Source organism: Electrophorus electricus, chromosome 26 (assembly GCF_041902795.1).
Source record: "Electrophorus electricus isolate QZ-2024a chromosome 26, ASM4190279v1, whole genome shotgun sequence".
Classification (NCBI taxonomy): Eukaryota; Metazoa; Chordata; class Actinopteri; order Gymnotiformes; family Gymnotidae; genus Electrophorus; species Electrophorus electricus.
In genome coordinates, this window is record NC_137522.1 from 2635645 (window position 1) to 2657500 (window position 21856).

The window sequence follows — 21856 nt, forward strand, 5'->3', positions numbered from 1 at the left end:
GTATTCTACACTATAGTTCTCTATACTATAGTGCTCTCTACTGTGTTCTACACTATAGTTCTCTATACTATAGTCCTCTATACTGTGTCCTACACTATAGTTCTCTATACTATAGTGCTCTATACTGTTCTACACTATAGTTCTCTATACTGTAGTCCTCTATACTGTGTTCTACACTATAGTTCTCTATACTATAGTGCTCTGTACTATAGTGCTCTATACTGTGTTCTACACTATAGTTCTCTATACTATAGTGCTCTATACTGTGTTCTACACTATAGTTCTCTATACTGTAGTCCTCTATACTGTGTTCTACACTATAGTTCTCTATACTATAGTTCTCTATATTATAGTGCTCTATACTGTGTTCTACACTATAGTTCTCTATACTGTAGTCCTCTATACTGTATTCTACACTATAGTTCTCTATACTATAGTGCTCTCTACTGTGTTCTACACTATAGTTCTCTATACTATAGTCCTCTATACTGTGTCCTACACTATAGTTCTCTATACTATAGTGCTCTATACTGTTCTACACTATAGTTCTCTATACTGTAGTCCTCTATACTGTGTTCTACACTATAGTTCTCTATACTATAGTGCTCTGTACTATAGTGCTCTCTACTGTGTTCTACACTATAGTTCTCTATATTATAGTGCTCTATACTGTGTTCTACACTATAGTTCTCTATACTATAGTCCTCTATACTGTGTTCTACACTATAGTTCTCTATTCTGTAGTCCTCTATACTGTGTTCTATACTATAGTTCTCTATATTATAGTGTTCTCTACTGTGTTCTACACTATAGTTCTCTATACTATAGTGCTCTGTACTATAGTGCTCTCTACTGTGTTCTACACTATAGTTCTCTATACTATAGTCCTCTATACTGTGTTCTACACTATAGTTCTCTATACTATAGTGCTCTATACTGTGTTCTACACTATAGTTCTCTATACTATAGTCCTCTATACTGTGTTCTACACTATAGTTCTCTATACTATAGTGCTCTATACTGTGTTCTAAACTATAGTGCTCTGTACTATTGTACTATAGTGCTATGTACTGTGTTCTACACTATAGTTCTTTATACTATAGTGCTCTATACTATAGTCCTCTATACTGTGTTCTACACTATAGTGCTCTGTACTATAGTGCTCTATACTGTGTTCTACACTATAGTTCTCTATACTATAGTCCTCTATACTGTGTTCTACACGCTAGTGCTCTAAATTGTGTTCTATACTACAGTCCTCTATACTGTACTGTGAATCCTCCTGTTGTAGTCTCTCCTGTGTGGCCCGACGCTGGACATTTCCTCCGTCCTACCCCTGCTGGAGCAGCTGCCAGACACGGACGGCGCAGGTGTGAGTGTGTACGTGCTGTGTGCCACCAGACTTGGCCAGCTCGAGAGCTCCCTGGAGCGTCTGCTGGAGCACTGTCCCGAGGCCGTCATCCCCTATGCACACCACCAGCTGCACAGTCACATGCTGGTACCCATCCCCTCACACGCCACAGCTAACCCTCCTCCACCTAACCCCACCTTTCTCCACAGAGACCCTAAAGCCAAAGCAGGAGCAGCGTGGAGCTGAAACCTCAGTAAAGTTCACCTCAAACTCAGTAAAGTTCACCAGGACCATGTCACACATAAAGTGACACTGACGAGTTACAAAATATGGCCAGTGTTAATGATTGTGCAGAGGCATAGGTTGGTGTAATAAGATAAATGGCCTGTCGTTGTTACTGTGGTGGTGCTCTCCGCAGACTCTGTGGTGGCAAAAGTTGTTTCCTGAGCTGTGCAAGAGGGCAAGGGTTCCTTCTGAGAAAGGCAGTGTTCTACTCACCGCGCTCAAAGGTAGCTGGGTTATGTTGTGTATTGTTGTAGTTGTTTTCATGTGTGTGTGTGTGTGTGTGTGTGTGTGTGTGTGTGTGTGTGTGTGTGTGTGTGTGTGTGTGTTATGAGCTGGGCCCCCGAGAAAAGTGCAGAAGATATAAGCAGTGGTCCATTTTGTGTTGTGTTTTCAGAGGGTTAGTGATTAGCTACATCTGAGTCACGCAGGGGGAGATTCCACGCTTGTTTCATCCTGAAACATTAGCGAGTGGTTAGTGTTCTCCTCAAAGCATCCTGATTGACATGTTTGTTTGTTTGTTGTTGCTGCTTGTTGCTATAGAGACTGTGAAGGTGGTTGCCATGGAGCTGAGCCCTTTAGAGTTCCTGGAGCTCCTGCCTGATGATGGAAGTGCACATTTCTTCCTGCCTCATCTTCTGGAGTGCAGCTTGAGACACAGCCAATCGCACGGCCAGCCACACAGCCAATCACATGGTTCCTAGATTGGACATGCGGGACTGGCACCTGGCACCTGGTTTCATTTAGGCCGGATCAGGTCTTTAATCAGCAAAGATCAGCCTTATTCTGCTGAAAACCTGAAAATGTGCAGTGCATGTGGACCCATGTGCTTTGGGTTGGTTGTTTGGTTTGTTTGGTTTTGCACAAGGGGAGTTTCTTTTGTTTTTTAGAAAGTTTATATAATGGAGAATTTTTATGTCAATTGTAAAACCTGTCAAAAGAACTATTATGGGTTTGCTCCTGTATAGCGCTGAATTTGCTAGGGCCACATCAAAGCTGAGTCACACTGAGTCATATGCTGTTCTCTGCTGTGCTGCTGTATACTATTTCAAGCCACCTCACAACACACATAATGGAGAGTTGTTAACTACGTAACCTTTCATCAGTTTGCATAGGCTGACATTTTAAAAATGACATTTAAAAATGTCTTCCTTCTTTTTTTAAATGATTTCTAATTAACTTATACAAAAATGTCATAGAACGTGTCAGTTATTACAGTGCAGGAACTGCAGGTGTTGTGTCCTTTTGAATTGAAATGTACAGTCAATGTACACGTTCATTTACGTACAATTAGGTTTAGAAATTTTATTCCATACTCATGCAAAAACTTTTGGTTTATGGTGGGCAATGAATCACAAATATCTTGATTTAATTTCTTCTTCACCGTTATCTCCTTCTCCTTCCTAACTTGCTTAGGATTCCCTTTTTTTCTGCAAACAAGACACTTAGTTATACATGCTACTGTTATATGGAATGTTACCTGCTTATTAAGTCAAGCACAATTATACAATTATACACTATAGTACCTTTATGTCGACTTGCCATTACTACACGCCTTGTTACTGTTATACTGCATGTTGCTGTTAAACGATGTTGCCATATACCATGATACAGTTATATGTCATATATGTTACCATTACTTATAACACATTCCTGTGGAAGAAACACTGTCGGTAAAACTGTGTTACCATTGTTCAGGAAGGATTGTGTCACTAAGAAACAAACTATTAAAAGTTCGTGTGCATGGATATAAACATTTCTAAATTCTTTGTACACTACATCATACTAATCTCTCCTTTCTTGGATTCTGTTAATACACATGATTATAAACAGGACTTTACTCTAACACGGCATATTATGTTGTATGCTCTATATGTTGTATCTGCTTTCTGTTCTGTCTGTTCTATCTGCTCTCTGTTCTATATGCTCCATCGGCTCTATCTGCTCTATCTATTGTCTGCTCCATCGGCTCTGTCTGCTCTATCTATTGTCTGCTCCATCGGCTCTGTCTGCTCTATCTATTGTCTGCTCCATCGGCTCTGTCTGCTCTATCTATTGTCTGCTCCATCGGCTCTATCTGCTCTATCTATTGTCTGCTCCATCGGCTCTGTCTGCTCAATCTATTGTCTGCTCCATCGGCTCTATCTGCTCTATCTATTGTCTGCTCCATCGGCTCTATCTGCTCTATCTATTGTCTGCTCCATCGGCTCTGTCTGCTCTATCTATTGTCTGCTCCATCGGCTCTATCTGCTCTATCTATTGTCTGCTCCATCGGCTCTGTCTGCTCTATCTATTGTCTGCTCCATCGGCTCTGTCTGCTCTATCTATTGTCTGCTCCATCGGCTCTGTCTGCTCTATCTATTGTCTGCTCCATCGGCTCTGTCTGCTCTATCTATTGTCTGCTCCATCGGCTCTGTCTGCTCTATCTATTGTCTGCTCCATCGGCTCTATCTGCTCTATCTATTGTCTGCTCCATCGGCTCTGTCTGCTCTATCTATTGTCTGCTCCATCGGCTCTGTCTGCTCTATCTGTTCTAGCATTGACCTCCGTTGTGGTGCTCACCCTCTTTTTCTGCCACTGTGTATGTGGTTTCCATGCCAAACATCACATGGTCGGCAACATGACAGTGTAAGAGCCATGAGCCTGGGTAGAGGGGCCGCATCACCACCGTCTGGAACGTCCCTGGGAACAGGTCAAACACATCAGCACGGTGGGTGCCGCTCACCTGCGGTTAGACACAAGATGGAGATGGCTCATGAGAGGGCTTACCACACCGGACATGGATATGCGTGAGATATTCGTGGGTCTTTTTTTTTTTTCTTCATAACCAATCAAAAAAAAGAATTAACACCCCAGGGGCACAGGTACCGAGCTGAGTATATCTCAGGTGAACATTGAGCCAAAGGTTGTGGGTACCGAGTTGCGTGTCTCGGGTATCTGCCATGCGCGGAAGTCTTTACCTTGTAGTCAAAGCTGTGTCCATGGAAATGTGCCGTGTGCAGGTCCACCTCTCCTCCCATTCCCATCAGGTACCAGTGCACCTTATCTCCCACATGCATGTTCAGTCCTTGAAGGTTGTTGTATAGCAAGCCATTTATACCTATAAAGTATATGCAGAAGTAGGTTTTGAAGCAATCTATAGTCCAGCAATAATAATAATAATAATCAAAATGAATAATCTTTTTTTTCTTACCGTACATTTTGTTACTTTTAATAAACTCCTCATCCTCCTTTAAATTCCTGGGAGGGCTTTTCACATGTGCTTTGATGTTGTCGTCCAGGTACCAGGACTCATTCTCATCAAATATCATGAAGAGCAAAGCAAACTCCTCGATCTCCTTCTTCAGACCCAACGTTCTCATCAGACTCTTCCGACAGATCACTAGTGGGCCGATCAGACCACTGTACAAATCCTTAATCAACCACACACGCCGAAGGATTATAAATATTACAGCAAGCAGGGCAGCAGTCTCTGAAGTAAAACCATGTTTTGTTTTGGTTCGAGGCAATAACTACATTGGTCCTATAAGCCATATCTGGGTATGATGGAAGCTGGCTGGAATTTGGAGTGCTGAGCTCTGTGAGGGAGAAACTGGAGCTGACCTTGTTAGTGTCCACCGTGGAATAGTACGCGCCAACAGTGCACTCCTCCTGCTCATCTGTCGGTCCAGCCGTTTTGGGAATGTACCAGGTGTACGTCTGAGTTTGCCCTTTAGAAAATGCCACACGTTCATATTAAGAGATTATGATGATATAAGATGTTATCATAGGTGTTAAATACAGCAAGTAGCACGCTTAATTATGAAAAATAAAAATAATAGGTGATTACTAAATAGATTCTACAGCATAGCACTTTGATTAAAATCACTGTCAACCCCATCTGCAGAACAAACTCATACCTGGTGCAGTGGGGGAGACCTGAGGAACGTCAGTCTTTACTCCATGTGAATGAATGGAGAAGGGTCTGTTTGCCATGTTCTTAAATACCACCTTAACTTTCTCGCCCACGTATCCATGGATCATAGGCCCTGAATGGTTGCATTCATTGAGAAAAATTTGAGTGGCTCATCTCATTTCCACATTATTACTCATTGTTACCACATTATTATTACATTGATCTGTTTAATATTTACCCATAATTCCTAGGTGTTCCATGTCTGCAGGCCTTTCCTTTGGCTTGGTGAAGGTGTCATCTGTGTACTCCCTATACAGAACCTTCTTGTATTTGGAGCCAATATATTTGCCCCCTTTTTTAAGGAATGTCTCGCCAGGGCTGTGGACAATCAACAACAGGTCATCCTTGTGTTCAGGTCATCACTGTGATCAGGTTCTCAATGTGTTCAGGTCATCACTATGTTCAGATTCTCACTGTATTCAGGTCATCACTATGTTCAGGTTCTCACTGTGTTCCTAGAACTAATATTTTTAATATGGTACTGTTAGGATGACAGACCTTTCTATTTCCAGACCTTTCTAGGATTCTTGCATTTCTTCAGCACCAAACCTGACAGCCTTAAGTCTAACCTTGCAGCAAACAATTAATTAATTCTCAATTAAGAAATCTTGTGTCTCGTAAGACTACAGCTTCTAAGTATGATGCTATCCATATCTTGGTATCTGTGTGCGAAACCATTCTAACCTCGATAGTATATTGCTATCGATGTCTCATGGTAGCTGTAAATTATGTGAGTGTTGGGTTCACATTTGGTGCTATAATCAGCAGTTGTTAAAACACATTGCCATGACTGTTCCAACAATATTAATAATACCAGCATTTAACTGAAAACTTCTCCTATACCCTCCACATGCTGTCTGGAGGTACCTGTCTGGCCGAGTCCTGTCTGAAGGTACCTGTCTGGTCGAGTCCTGTCTGGAGGTACCTGTCTGTCCAAGTCCTGTCTGGAGGTATCTGTCTGTCCAGTCCTGTCTGGAGGTACCTGTCTGTCCGAGTCCTGTCTGGAGGTACCTGTCTGGTCGAGTCCTGTCTGGAGGTACCTGTCTGTCCAGTCCTGTCTGGAGGGACCTGTCTCTCTGAGTCTTGTCTGGAGGTACCTGTCTTTAAGACTGTCGAACATCTGCTCCTCCCAGGTGCGGGTGGGGGAGTAGTCCCAGTCCACCTCCACTGCGGCAATGTAGTACTTCTTCTGATGGAGCATCATCTCTGACTGTCTGCTCCAGATGCTACACTTCTCCACGGTGTAGTTTGTCCTCATCGCTGCATGGCTGTCCACAGCAGTCATACATGTGACCTGAAACTGGCCTGCAGTGACCAGACAGAACGAGACAGTGCTTACTCTGATATATGGACACATGGAAGTCTTCCAGGAGTAAACAGCTGTGGCAGAATGTGGAATTTAAAAAGGACAAAAAAATCATTAGTCAGGAAGATACTCAACAGCTTTGTGTGTGTGCCTTGACATTGTTTGTTTTTTTGAGATAATGAAGTTTCTCCAGTGCTCTGTTACAGAAATGTAGTGCAAAAGAGTGTGAGTACCCATGCTGTCTGGTTCCATGATGATGGTGTGGGACACATGGGGAAAGAGGTTGATGGTATCTCTCCGGGTTCCTTGGTAGAGGAACCTGTTGCCTTCAAAGTAAAGTCCATGGATGTCCCCCTCTGAACCCAAACCAGAAAGATGCCAGGAAACCTTGTCTCCCTTACACATCTTCAGGCCTTCGAGATTTCCGTACATGTATCCATTGATTGCTGAAGAAAGATGCAACAATTTTTTTTAAAGAATAAAGTTTGGGCTTTTTTTTTTATAAAGCAAATACAGGTAAAGCCAAACATATAAAACAGGTTAAGGACTAACAGTGCATTTTATTTGACAACTGAAAGTCTTCGTCATCTTTGTTCACAGACTTTGGTTTTTTTGTGTATCTGTTAATGTTCTCATCCAAATACCAGCTCAGGTTCTCATCGAAAACTGTAGCAAGCATGTGGAATTCTTTGTCCACATTTTTCTGCAACGTGAAAAAACAGTTGAAAGTCCAAAAGTGAGAGAGCGATTACACAACTCTGCATCTGTGTCTCTAGAGTCTCTGTACTTTGCACTTACTTGTTTGCTTCCCTTGAGAGTTTTGGGTTTACAGATCAAAAGATGTCCAACTAGCCCAGAGTTGGTGTCTCGCACTGGGTCTACAGCAGAGTAGTATGTGTAGGTGAGACAGTCAGGGTCCTTTTCAGTCGGGCCTCCACCTTTAGGCACCACCCACTCATACTTGTAAGTAGTGTCAGGACGAACCAGAGCGGCAGGAAGGGGTTCAATAACTCCTACAGACACAGAGGGAAAACAGCTTATATTACACACACAACTGCACCAGTTTATGTATTGTATGATCTATTATATACTTTGTTTTCAAATCCCTGGCAGCATAAGTACCCAGAACATAGAACTTAGCACTTACTTGGTAATTTTTTGAGTTCTCTGAGCTTTTTGGCAGTGTATGATTCTGCAATAAAACAAAACTTACAATACAGTGCAAAACTTCAATGAAGAAACCATTATCATCTGATTCACACAAACATAAGCTTGGTTTCCCTTTCTTCTGTACCTTCTAGAACATTCTGGTAGAGTGTGCCATCCATCTCGATGTTATACTGCACACCATGTGGCTGGATGCTGTAGGGTCTGCTAGCTTTATTCCTGAATGTAACTTTTATGGTGTCCTCTTCCTCTGCCCTAATCACTGGGCCTATGAGACAAACCACACTTGTGTTCACTGATATTAAACTACACCAGAACTGTCAAGAATTGGCTTGATGTTGTGTCTGGAAAACTGGCAGTCAGCATGGTCAGTCATTACACAATAAATGAGTCTTAATCTTTGATCTCTTTTTGTCCTGCAGCAAACTGAATCATTTAAATGTTAAATCAGTCCCTCTAATAGACTCCAGTGCACAGTAGTTTTGTTGCCCACAGCGAGACTACAGTACCCAGAATGCCAAGGTGCAGCTCCTCAGGCAGTCTCTCTTTGTGCTTGGTGAACGTGTCATCGGTGTACTCCACATACTGGACCTTCTTGTATTTCCCTCCAATCCGGTCATCACGATTATCAAAGAAAATGTCCGCCATACTGTGGAAAGTCAGGTCAAAATGGGATGTAGGTTTATTAACTGAATAGACTCAGCACAAAGGGTTAATGCTTGGTCAGAAGATGAGAGGATGAGAGTCCTCACCTGTCATCCTGTAGTTTGATGCCCGTGTACTGGTTGATCTGCGTGGGCCCATAGTCCCAGATCACTTCCTCAGCTGCGATGTAGTACTCCCTCACCGCACCGAACGGTCGGGGTTTATGAACATTGGGAAAACATTTCTTGATCTCAAAAATGACTTGCATGCCCGCTAAAATGAAAAAAATAAGACCAGATTTAGTGCAGATATACTTTCAGCAAAAAGGTTATGTTTGCAACAATTACACTGATCAGTGAATGCATTTCCATGACGAGTGGTCTTGTGTAGCACCATCACGCCTTACCCTCCAGATGATCGTTGACCTGACAGCTCAGGAGCCACTGGCCGGGGTTGTCTGCCTCCATCTCCATGCTGACAAATGTAGCTGGGAACAGGCTGATCGTGTCTGTGCGGTGCTGCCTGTCTGACAGAATCTGTCCGTGGAAGAACGCGGAGTGGATATCCACCTCGTTGCCTATCCCAAACAGGTGCCAGTGAATCTTATTCCCCATGCACATGCTGAGGCCTGGCAGGTTGCCGAAGACGTAACCATTAATCGCTGCCGTGTAGTGCATGGACAGAGGTGAAACATCAGTCAGACCTCAGCACCCTGAATAGACTAGTGGTAACTATGGAGGGTTTATTGTGTGGTGGCGTGGACTCCATCTGCTCACAGTGCATTTTGTTGCTCTCCATGAAGTCCTCATCATCCTTCTTCACTTTCGTAGGCGCTGTGCAGAACATCTTGATGTTGTCATCCAGGTACCAGCTAAGGTTTTCATCACTGACACTGAACATGAGGGTGTAGAGGTAGTCCGCTGTCTTATCTCCATGTACATCCAGAGTGCCTGAGTGGTTACACATCACACCAGTACCATTGGGTGCCGTCGGTACTTATTGTTTATTGTCATTTATTCTCCACATTTGTATATATTTAGCAAATACTGCTGATTCAGAGCATGCGGTTCAGCACCGTGACCCAACATCAGAGTAGATCCCAGGTTCCCAAACGGGGGGGGGGGGGGTCACAGAAAGAATAGAACAAAGCGAGTGCATACCTTTTTTACAGATGACGAGAGGCCCGATGAGTCCCGTGGCAATGTCTTTTGGTGCGTTGACATGTGAGTGGTACACCCGTGTTAGGCAGCTGCCGTCCTCTTTCCCCGGTGCGTGTGAGGGGGCTAGAGGCCAGATGTAGGTGTAGGTTTTCCCAGGAGCCACTGCATCGTCAAGCTTGTCTGCCCCCTGCGTCATGTCTGGGTACAGAGCTCCTGCAAGCATATGGCACGTGCTTCACCAACACAGGACATAAGGTGTGGTTATTTACACGTCGCCCAATGATCAAGAAGTCTTGGAAATGCTTTGAAATATTTCCATATATGACACAATATGACATCCTGCATGCAATACCAAACATGCACTGACCATCGTTTGTGTAGTATTAGTATGTTTAATGTTGGTATTTAGTAGTATTTAGTAGGCAGCTGACCCAAGCCCATACCTTCACTGGACTTATTGTAACTGAGCCCATGGGGATGAAGGGAGTACTTGCGAGAAGCCATGTTCTTTAGATGCACAACCACTTCATCCCCCTCCTCTGCGCTGATGAGGGGTCCCAGGAAGCCCAGCCATGTGGGTTTTTCTATCTCCTGCCTGTAGGTGGCATCTGTGTACTGTAGGTACACTGCCTTCTTATAGACATGGCCAATCCTCTGCTCCCCCTTCTCCAAAAACGTCCTCAAATGTCTGAAACACAGCAACTCGGTTTGAATTTAAAACTAATTAGGCAGTTGGATTATACAAAAGTATTATTATTAGTGTTATATAGACGTATTAGTGTTAGTGTTATACAGAAGTGTTAGTGTTAGTATTATACATAAGTTATTTAACATCCAGTTAGTTTTTTTTCAATCAGTAGCCAATTACATTGTATACCATAAATTTCAGAATTGTTTCTATACAACAATTGATATTTTTCCTGTTGTAATACAAGAGTAAATCATAGACTAACTCATCCTCTGCCAGAGTCTTGTTCTGGATCACGTTTTTCCCACTCGGTGCATAATCCCACTGAACATCCTTAATTGCTATGTAATATTCTCTAGTGATGCAGGACACAATTCCAGCCCAGCACAGGAGCACAATCGCTGTCCTCTGTAACTTCCACATTTCACTCTGCTGGGATCTGGGGACCAGAATTTCTAACTGATTGCTTCATTCCTTTTGAAGGAAAGACGCTGTCCCTGGGCAGCCAATAGCAGCCAGGGGTTCAAGGGTATCAGGACAATTCACCTATTCCAAAATTCCAAATGACCTGACAGAGTAGACCTATTGAACCCCCGAGTCTTAGGAAATTCTGTCTTATCATAAATGTTTTTTTTAGTTGTTGATATTGCAACCAGTGATGTTTGAATAACCCAGCATCAACATTATAAGAAGAGATTTCAGCCACTGCACAAGCTGTTCGTAAAGTTGGACTGTATTAACCACACAAGCAGGCAGATAAACCCAGAACTGGCCAAAGCCTCCATAGTGTCTGGTCTAAAGATCACATTAGTCTGAACCATCTGTAGGCTGCTAAAAGTGTGAGGTTGTTTTATTTATCTTATTTCCAACTGTCTGTGCTTCATGGATGTATTTGTAAATTTTGTAAATTTGTAAATCTTCCAGTGTTGCGTAGTCCTGGAGTTTCCAGTTCATGTGAATTGCACAAGTTTGATACGAGACCAGGTTCAGATCAATACAGCTACTGATAATAGAGGCATGATGCTACAGACAGATGAGAAATGCCAAACAAACCAATGAGGTTTCCATAACTGAAAGTAACACTCACTACAATATACTGATAGTTAGTCAAATATATGTATGTAATATACTTATTACCTATGTAATATATTTATGGTATCTATGTAATATATTTTTCACCTATGTAATATATGTATGGTACCTATGTAATATATTTATTACCTATGTAATATATGTATGGTACCTATGTAATATATTTATTACCTATGTAATATATGCATGGTACCTATGTAATACCGATGTAATTCATTCTGAGCAAAAGTCACAGCTAAATGTAAATATACTTCTGCCCCTTTAAAATGGAGTCTAGTTGTAAAAAGTGTTGCATAGGTTTAGTTGAAACAACCAGTCCATTTCTACATATCAGTTGTCTAGTGGCGTTCAGGAACAAAGCTCTAATGAAGGAGTTCTGTCTCCTGCAGTTCTGTGACACAAATCAATTTACAGGGTTTTATGGATATAAATGTACATATAACAGTCTGTATATCTTTATGGATTTAATTCTGCATAATCCTACAAGGTTTTATGTATATAATTCTGCATAATCCAACAAGGCTTTATGGAATATAACCCTGCATAATCCTACAAAATTTTATGGAATATAATCCTGGTAGTTTGATGGCCTCCACTCCCCAGGCAGGGCTCAGTTTTCCTCAGGAGGCTAAAAGGTTAATCTAAAAAAAACCATTTATTCATTTAAGACAGAACAAGTATAAAAAACAATACAAATTTTCTTAGATATTTAGATATGAGTTTCTAATGAACTGTAAAATAAGTTATAATATTATCAAACATGATAGTAATACAAAAACTTATAAATCATAAAAAATTACATTTGTTCTTTAAAAAATGCACATTGCAGTCTACACATTGCAGTGCACATTTGTTTCTCTAAACAGAAAACAGATCTTGTCTTTTAACTCTGATTAAACAGATGGGAGTGTGTATGTCTTTAAGATACTGGTCTCTCTGTTGCTCTCTATTGCTCAAAAGTCCTTGCACAGAATATCAGCAATGTGTCATTTAAAACTCCTTGTCTTTAATAACAAAGTGTCCACGACTGTTCAGACTGAGCATGTACTCGCGCTCGTTGGGGAGCCTTGGACGCTCACGCGTTTAGGCGATACTCCTGCTTGTAGCAGCAGGGCCGGCACACGGCGTGCACCAGGCCGTTGAGGAGCTGCACTGTGCAGATGAGGAACTCGAGAGTGCTGAGGGCCAGCTGGATGGACAGCAACATCATGTTCCACTCCACAATGTGGAGAGGCTGTATGCACTCCGACCAGGTGTCCCAGAAGAACAGGTATCTGAGAAGAACAGACACAGAGATGCAGAAGGGTTTTTAACGCTCGCCCTGGACCATCACACGAGGAGTAGGAGGGTTAAGGTGGAGCTGTCATGTTTCCATACCTTGGCCCTTTGTTCTCGAACGGAGACCTCCACCCCTGCGCGGTGTAGCAAAGTGGCCCCTCCAGCAAGGCCAAGGCTGAGATGATGAAACAGTATCCAGAACCAGCCATTCCTACCAGAGCAGGTAGCATGGAGCCACACATCTGCAACATCACCAACAAAGAACAGAGAAAACTGCTGAGCTCCAGAGAAACAAAATGGCTGACCTCAAGAGAAACAAAATGGCTGACCTCTCAAGGAGGCCACCAGCATTATGCTCCTTTAAAATATGCCAGGAAGTCGTGTGTGAACTCTGACTCAAAAAGACTCAAAAGACTCCAAAGACTCCTCCCTATGGACAGATATAGTACTTACTGCATACGTCTCTGTTCCACAGGACTTGGCACACTGTCCCAGGCTCAGAAAGCTTATGGCAGTTACCAATATCTGCAGACAGAGAGTCAATGGCTAAGAAACAAAAAGTACCAATACATAATAGATACATTAAAAATTTAAATTAAAGAGAATGTTTCCTGCTGCTTAACCCTGACCTCTCACCCTGAGTTTAAAGGGAAGTGTTGTCCTGCACATGCTGTTAAGAAGAAGAAAGACCTCTGCTGATAAATATTTATCATAAATAATTTGTTTATTTATGAAAAATGTTGTTCTTTATTTGAAACAGCTTTGACTAGTCTATGTGGAATTCGTCTCCAAGAACTCTAACCCTAACACTAATACAAACACTAACCCTAACACTAACGTTAAACCTAATCCTAACACTAACCCTAACCCTAAAATTAACCCTAACCCTAACCCATAACCCTAACACTAGCCCTTACACTAACCCTAACCCTACATTTAAAAGTTTTGACTAGTGTTTGTGTATTTTATACTTTTATACATAAAAAAGTAATCAAAATTCTTTTGAAGCAGTTTCTCTATCATAACTGTCATTAATTTTTTAAAATGTATTCAGAGCAATAGTTTAAATGTATTTAACATATATAAACTTGAATCTCTAATCACCAAAGATGAGATGGAAGTGGTAATATTTCGGTTATGTGATTTATCCATCATACAATCTACAACGTTTTTCCCAATCACCTCACAAACATCAGCAATACCATGTAGAAACAAACCTCATACTCACAGTTAGACCTCCACCTCCTACTCCCATGAAGAACCACACATACTTGGTTAGATTGTTTTTCTTCACCAGATCGACCCGTCCATCAGGAAAGAACAGCAGCAGGTTGGCCACTATGCAGCACACGGCCAGTGGGATGAGGGCGAAGCCCAGAGACCTGGCCCAGCGCAGGGAACACATCCTCCTGGGAGCGGACACAGCTCCCGCTCACACACACACACACACACCCACACACACACCACGGCAGCTGGGTCCGGATTTTATCAGCCGGGCTCCAGGAAGGAAAGTGAGGGAAGCGGACGAGGAGTAAGAGCTTTGTGAGAGACCCCACCAACACACACACACACACACACACACACCCACCCACACACACACACGTGCGCGCGCGCGTGCACATGTAACAACCAGTGGGTGTAAGGGATATGAATCAATTCTCTCATCTTGAGTGTGAGTTGGAGAGCAGAGGATGGGGTGGCCTGGGAGACATGTTCCACAAACACCAACAGGAAATGATGTCATCACAAACGCTGAGCCATTGGGGGAAGTGTCTTTTCCACCCAAATAACTGTGTGCTTTCACTAAAAAGAACAGGACCTGCCTTCAGGACTCCGGCACGGCATAAACATAACAGAGAATGACTTTGTGCTGATCAGGGATCAGTCGAGTTGATGGGCCCCATGTCCGGAGACAGGTCTGCTCTGTGATGAAAGATGGTATCAGATTCTTGTACAAAGACAACGGAACACACAGACACCTGTTCAACACCGAGACACCTGTTCAACACCGAGACACCTGTTTAACAGAACACCGATACCCCTGTTCACAATACACCTGTTTAATGGAACACCACTACCCCTGTTCAACACCGAAACCCCTGTTCAACACCAATACCCCTGTTCAACACTGATACACCTTTTTAATGGAACACCAATACCCCTGTTCAACACCAATACCCCTGTTCAACACCAATACCCCTGTTCAACACTGATACACCTGTTTAATGGAACACCAATACCCCTGTTCAACACTGATACACCTGTTTAATGGAACACCAATACCCCTGTTCAACACTGAGACACCTGTTTAACAGAACACCGATACCCCTGTTCACAATACACGCGTTTAATGGAACACCACTACCCCTGTTCAACACCAATACCCCTGTTCAACACTGATACACCTGTTTAATGGAACACCAATACCCCTGTTCAACACTGATACACCTGTTTAATGGAACACCAATACCCCTGTTCACAATACACGCGTTTAATGGAACACCACTACCCCTGTTCAACACCAATACCCCTGTTCAACACTGATACACCTGTTTAATGGAACACCAATACCCCTGTTCACAATACACCTGTTTAATGGAACACCACTACCCCTGTTCAACACCAATACCCCTGTTCAACACTGATACACCTGTTTAATGGAACACCAATACCCCTGTTCAACACTGATACACCTGTTTAATGGAACACCAATACCCCTGTTCAACACTGAGACACCTGTTTAACAGAACACCGATACCCCTGTTCACAATACACGCGTTTAATGGAACACCACTACCCCTGTTCAACACCAATACCCCTGTTCAACACTGATACACCTGTTTAATGGAACACAAATACCCCTGTTCAACACTGATACTCCTGTTTAATGGAACACCAATACCCCTGTTCAACACTGATACACCTGTTTAATGGAACACCGATACCCCTGTTCACAATACACGCGTTTAATGGAACACCACTACCCCTGTTCAACACCAATACCCCTGTTCAACACTGATACACCTGTTTAATGGAACACAAATACCCCTGTTCAACACTGATACTCCTGTTTAATGGAACACCGATACCCCTGTTCACGATACACCTGTTTAATGGAACACCACTACCCCTGTTCAACACCGAAACCCCTGTTCAACACTGATACACCTGTTTAATGGAACACCGATACCCCTGTTCAACACCGATACCCCTGTTTAATGGAACACCAATAGACCTGTTCAACACCAATACACCTGTCTAATGCAACACCGAGACACCTGTTTAAGTACCACCAACAGGTTCACAAAACTCAACCTAAGTCACCTGCATTTATGGAGCATTTATGGAGTATTGTGAAGGACCCCACCCATCCCAACAATAGGCTCTTCTCTCTGTTGAGGTCATTGAAGCGCTTTCGCTCCCTGAAGACCAAGACAGAGAGACTGAAGAGGAGCTTCTTCCCACAGGCCATTCGGGCCCTGAATCAGGGAAACTGATAAACTGTAGGGACCCCCACCACCATGTAGCATAACTGTATATATATAGATATTCTATTACCACCATGTAACATAAAAACTGTAAATATGCCATTTTACAAAATGGATCTGTACATTGTGTACATATATATACACACACAACCATATACATTGTACATTGTGTATATAATCATAATATACATATATTGTACATACATTGTTAATATTTTTGTACATATATAGAATATATATTTCTCTATGCACCTGTTTTCTTTTTCCTCAGTTTGGACAGAGCGCTCTCAACCATTTCACTGCGAGTTATACTGTGTATGACTATGTATGTGACAAATAAACCAAACTTAAACTTAAACTTATTTTGAAGGCAAAACGGATAGTCGCATGATCTAAGAACAGCTGCAATTTTCAAATGAAAATGAAAATGAAAATGTTATGTAAATGTATCAAACACTGATCCTAGATCTGCACATACCAGTCGTAAACATTTGGCCATTTGACCAGTTGAATCCTGAATTGTGCTTGTGTTGTATGGAATTAACAATATGGCATTAGAAAAAAAGTAATGAGTGAGTAATGGATTTGTTGTCTGGCTTATGTAACCTTCCAAAGTTCATCCTATATCTAGGAAAACACATCCAGGCATTCTTGCATTTGCTGACCAGCAGATTGGTGGATCCAGGCGGATTTAGGGAATGAACTCAGGCTAGTGCCCTGGGAAACACCTCTAACGTACCGGCGAGAGCACAGCACAGTGCAGTGCTCAGCCGTTCTGTGTCGCACTCCTCACACAGAACACCAGGCGCAGATTCAAATGTTTGTGAAGAAATGTAAATCAAGTAAGGAGATAACACGATCAGGAACAAACAATCAAATCCTTGTACAGGCTCAACTCCATCCAAATAGCTACAAAGTCATGTTCATGTAGCGCTCTACACAAAACTGGACAAAACTTTGATCTGACAGTTCTATCTGAGTCAACAGCGTTCTCATCTGTTTTCTGTGGCTCATGGAATGAGCAGGGCGGGACCCTCCATCTAAAAATAACGCCGTATAACTGTCAGCCCTGGACAGCTCCAGCTGCTGGGACTGTCGCCAGGATGTTGCTGGGTTCAGCTCACAGTGGTAAATCAGGCACTGCGAACAGACGGGTGAGGATTAGCAGAGAATGTTGGACAGCAGGGGTCCTGGTGAATGTGAGGTGTGGCATTTACCAGAGTCACATTGTGTCGTGAGTGGCCATATCCCCCACACCCATACTGACACACCTCTACACAAACACACGCACACACACACAGAAACACACCCCGACACACACACACACACACACATGCTGACACACACCCCAATACACAACTCTACATACACACACACAGAAACACACCCCGACACACACACACACACACACATGCTGACACACACCCCAATACACAACTCTACACACACACACACAGAAACACACCCCAACACACACTGACACACACATACACACACTGACACACACACACACACCCCAATACACAACTCTACACACACACACACACACACAGAAACACACCCCAACACACACTGACACACACTGACACACACACACACACATGCTGACACACACCCCAATACACAACTCTATACACACACACACACACACACACACACACACACACACACACACACACACTGACCTACAGTACTCCAGCCCAGTTTCTTGGGTGAGCACATTGCAGTGCTCTGATACACCCACCAACAGACAATGACAACAGTTTCATGGTAAAATGCTGTACTAATACACAGCAATTCACATATTCACCACCACAACACAGCAACCCATGAAAAAAGTGTCTATAATTAAACACACCAGGAGTCTTACATGTACGTAATTCAGTCCAGCAGTGTTATAAGCACACAAACACTTAGCAAAACACTTAGCAAAGCACTTATTAATTATTCCACACCAAATCATTTTAAGTGTTCCTTAAAAAAGTGTCAGCAGTTTTCGGAACCCAAATGAGAATTTAAAACAATATGAAGTTAAACCCAACCTGTAATACAATGACACTTATCTAAGCAAATTGTAATCATAGAGAACTACACAATCATTTGTTGTTCTGTAGGAATTAAGAATGGTAAAGCACTTCTGAATGCTTTACTGTGGGGAACTCTAAAGAAGTGAACGAGACTGGGAAGTTCTTGCTCCTCTTCATCCAGAGAGGGCAATAATTCTGGATTTACAGATACAAAATCCCCCTTAAAAAGTCATGTATGGTCCCATGAATTGGCCATTCATCGTGCAGATAGACGTCCACTGTTTTAATGAATCATAGATGCCGGAAGTCTAAATGTCAATCTTAAAATAGCACTGAAGTTAAATCTCATGAGGAATGATTTAGTTGAGGGAAAATGATTTCATGTGTGAAACACCAATGAACATTATCATAATCTTATTGATGTTATTATCAAATAAGTGCATTGATCTGATTTAACAGAAATAAAGTACAAAACACGCAGGTTACAGTCAAGCAGACAGGTGAAGAAACTCATCACTGCTACTTTGCATAGGGGCAGCCGATCAGCACACGCTGCACGCTGCACAATACCCGTGGTGACATCTGTGTTCATGAGTCAGCTCTCAGAACAAATACATGTAGTGTCACTGCTGTGGAACTCTTATATACTGCCCGCTTGTGTACCATGCTAAGCCTGCTAAAAGTGAGTGAGTGAGTGCGTGAGTGAAAATCCATGTCCATGAGGTGTTGGTAGTCATATCGCTTATATGGAGCCTCATAACAGATGTCCAACACTAGCAAGTTATTAGCAGCTCCAGGTAGGATATGTCTGAAGTTACTGCCAGTTAAGGAGGCCACACGGGTGACTAAACAGGAGGGTTGACATGATTTCCCATTATTACTTTGTTTAGAGCGTTTATTTAGTAAAGACGTGATACATTAAATTATTGTGTATGTCTTAACTGAGTGGGTTTTTACCCTTACGACCTAATTAATGATCAGGTTGATAAAGGTTTTTATAGTTTACACGTTTTCACACAGGTATTTCCAAAGGTTTCACTTACAACTGTATATTTAATACGCATACACTGTAAAAAGGAAACATGAAGCTATTTTTTAAAATCACACATGGATACTGTTTACTGCTCTGGGACTGTGTGCAGTCAATCCAACTACTGAACTTCACAACAGTGGATTACCCACAAAATAGTCACTACTCATCGGTGTGTGAGGGTTTGCAAAAGCTGATCTGTCTATAAAGTGTCATTGAGTCTAAAAAAGACCCTATATAAATGTTAATAATAATAATAATAATAATAATAACAACAACAAGAACACAACAAGTGGATTACCCCCAAAATTCTCACTTCTAACTGCACACCGGTGGATTACCCACAATACTGTCTGAGACTCAAAACAGCTGACCAGAACAGATGCAGTCAAACTAGTAACATTTGTTCATGGAGAACTATTTAAGGTCCTCAGGAGTGTTCGTATTGGTCGGCTGTTGGGGAGAGTCCTGTGTGGGTTTCATGGGAAGAGAATTAGTGGTATCTGTCGAGCACTGAGTGAGGGCTCCACTGCTTGGTATGGGAAAAGCACTGGCATGCTCAAACTGTCCAAACATGTGGAACGTGAACTCTGAGGATTCATGCCAAACTCCAACATGTTGAGTAAGACCTCGGAGACTGAGGAGCCATATTGTCTTATCTTTTAATAATGGACTGTCATATAATTTAATCAGTAAACCTTTCTAGTGTTAAGTCTATTTATACAGCCGCCCAAATCTGACAGACTAATGATACACACTTCTTGTTTTTTTTCCACAGTCAATTACCAACATACATTTAGCCCTCATCTGCTTATATAAAGGCGCTGACGTCAAAAACTGCTGAATAACTTCACCAGGGAGTGGCCAGTTCCTGATTAGTTAGTGTATGACAGGATGGTTCTAGCCTGGCACGAGGTTCGTATCTCTGGAAGTAATTAGAGCAGAAGATCCCAAATCCAGAGCCTCACCACAGAGGTTCTGGAAAACACCACAGAGGTCACACCAATGCACACCAAATGCAAATGGGCATAGCAGCATGACTGGTATAACTGGGCTGCAAAGGTCTCACAAGCACACATTTGTAGGAATTCACATCAGCACAACTGGTATTAAACAAATGACACATTGTAAGACCTTCTATGGCTCGGGACACGTGTAGTGATTTTAGCTATTTTGCAACATTGTTCATATGAATGATGTAATTCCACATATTCTGGGCTGGGCTGCCACTGCCGCCTTCCTCGGATGTTCCTCGGATGTCTTGAACAGTTGGCGCAGAATCCCAGTTCAGGGACAGTGGAGAAGGAATTAACGACCCAGGAGCCAAAGTGAGCGTCACTCAGCGTTCACTGTGTGCTCGTATGTACACTGAAAACAAATAGCGAGGTAAAGGACCACCATGACTGTAAGTGTCGGTGCCAGGCCGAGCCCCCCTCTGGCCACCAGAGCCGTTTAATCACAGCTCCTATTTTTTGGCTCCCCGATGCAGAGCTTCCATTTATCGTTGAGGTGGACGCATCTGAGGTGGGTGTTCTGTCTCAGCGATCAGGAGAGGACAAAAAACTGCATCTCTTGCTGTCTGTCTCCGGGAGAAAGCAATTATGACCTCGGAGACAATGAATTATTGGTGGTCAAGCTTGCGCTCGAGGAGTGGAGGCATTGGCTAGAGGGGGCAAAAAAACCCTTCCTGGTCTGGACGGACCACCAGAACTTGGCTTACGCGCCTTAATCCGCGCCAGGCCAGATGGCAACTGTTCTTTGCCCGGTTTGATTTTACTTTATCATACCGGCCAGGCACTAAGAACACTAAAACAGATGCCCATGCATCCCTTTTTTTGGCGCACCTGGAAGTCACACAGACGCTTGAGTTTCTCAATCGGCGGTTTTGGTGGCCCCGCATGGAACCCGATGTCCGAGCATTTGTGAACTCCTGTCGCACCTGCGCTCAGTGCAAGGACCCCGTCTTCCTGGGCTGCCTAGCGAAATCGTGTCAGACCTCAGGCCTCAATTCAACAGCCGGTTCTGGGGAGCCTTCTGTCGGTTGTTGGGGTCAGAATGCAGCTTATCCTCCGGCACACAGGGTTCTTTTATCTGCCACTGCTGCTCAGAAACAGTACGCCAATAAGAGACGGCGACCAGCGCCGACTTATCGGCCTGGACAGCAGGATTGGCTATCAGCCAAGGACCTGCCTTTGCGTGTAAATCCCTGCAAACTCACTCCTCGCTACATCGGGCCGTTCAAGGTCCTTCGCCGCATTAACCCTGTTTCTTATCGTCTTGCCCTTCCCCCATCGCGGAGGGTCCACCCCACTTTCCACGTGTCTCGCCTAAGGCCTGTGTTGTGTTCGTTGGGCCCCTTCGACCTGCCAGGCCCGCGCATGGTGGAC

General features: G+C 43.0%; 3 protein-coding genes across 4 annotated transcripts in view; 1 reads left to right on the forward strand and 2 right to left on the reverse strand.

Moving 5' to 3' along the window:
- hps3 (HPS3 biogenesis of lysosomal organelles complex 2 subunit 1) overlaps positions 1-3012 on the forward strand; it is a 33542-nt gene extending 30530 nt beyond the window's left edge. For both annotated transcript variants that reach the window (XM_081708168.1, XM_081708167.1), the window contains 3 exons: positions 1292-1498; positions 1770-1860; positions 2177-3012. In XM_081708168.1, coding sequence (XP_081564294.1) covers positions 1292-1498; positions 1770-1860; positions 2177-2337 — 459 coding nt within the window. In that variant the 3' untranslated portion in view covers positions 2338-3012. The remainder of the gene's footprint in view (positions 1-1291; positions 1499-1769; positions 1861-2176) is intronic.
- Positions 2924-11002, reverse strand: cp (ceruloplasmin). The gene is made up of 20 exons (XM_026996834.3): positions 10820-11002; positions 10310-10554; positions 9867-10079; positions 9483-9656; positions 9113-9367; positions 8814-8979; positions 8571-8710; positions 8189-8329; positions 8042-8086; positions 7693-7907; positions 7447-7597; positions 7128-7340; positions 6686-6893; positions 5767-5906; positions 5533-5661; positions 5237-5343; positions 4827-5046; positions 4594-4733; positions 4196-4358; positions 2924-3063 (listed from the first exon to the last, which is right to left on the reverse strand). Exons 1-20 carry the CDS (start codon positions 10975-10977, stop codon positions 3020-3022), a joined length of 3267 nt encoding a protein of 1088 aa, XP_026852635.2. The 5' UTR covers positions 10978-11002; the 3' UTR covers positions 2924-3019.
- A 1280-nt stretch (positions 11003-12282) lies between these two features.
- On the reverse strand, positions 12283-14464 carry tm4sf1 (transmembrane 4 L six family member 1). Its single transcript, XM_026997007.3, has 4 exons — positions 14153-14464; positions 13378-13449; positions 13024-13166; positions 12283-12920 (listed from the first exon to the last, which is right to left on the reverse strand). Exons 1-4 carry the CDS (start codon positions 14327-14329, stop codon positions 12722-12724), a joined length of 591 nt encoding a protein of 196 aa, XP_026852808.1. The 5' UTR covers positions 14330-14464; the 3' UTR covers positions 12283-12721.
- Between the last annotated feature and the right edge of the window lie 7392 nt (positions 14465-21856).

What these genes read in the sequence shown, in the direction of transcription:
- tm4sf1 (XM_026997007.3), bottom strand. Translation starts at nt 14,329, where the DNA reads ATGTGTTCCCTGCGCTGGGCCAGGTCTCTGGGCTTCGCCCTCATCCCA. An exon ending in TAGGAGGTGGAGGTCTAACT is followed by an intron (nt 13,450 to 14,152) that starts GTGAGTATGAGG and finishes CTCTGTCTGCAG; the next exon opens with ATATTGGTAACTGCCATAAG. An exon ending in GTGGAACAGAGACGTATGCA is followed by an intron (nt 13,167 to 13,377) that starts GTAAGTACTATA and finishes GTGATGTTGCAG; the next exon opens with ATGTGTGGCTCCATGCTACC.
- cp (XM_026996834.3), bottom strand. Translation starts at nt 10,977, where the DNA reads ATGTGGAAGTTACAGAGGACAGCGATTGTGCTCCTGTGCTGGGCTGGA. An exon ending in TTACAATAAGTCCAGTGAAG is followed by an intron (nt 10,080 to 10,309) that starts GTATGGGCTTGG and finishes ATATGCTTGCAG; the next exon opens with GAGCTCTGTACCCAGACATG. An exon ending in CTCTCAAGGGAAGCAAACAA is followed by an intron (nt 7,598 to 7,692) that starts GTAAGTGCAAAG and finishes TTCACGTTGCAG; the next exon opens with AAAAATGTGGACAAAGAATT.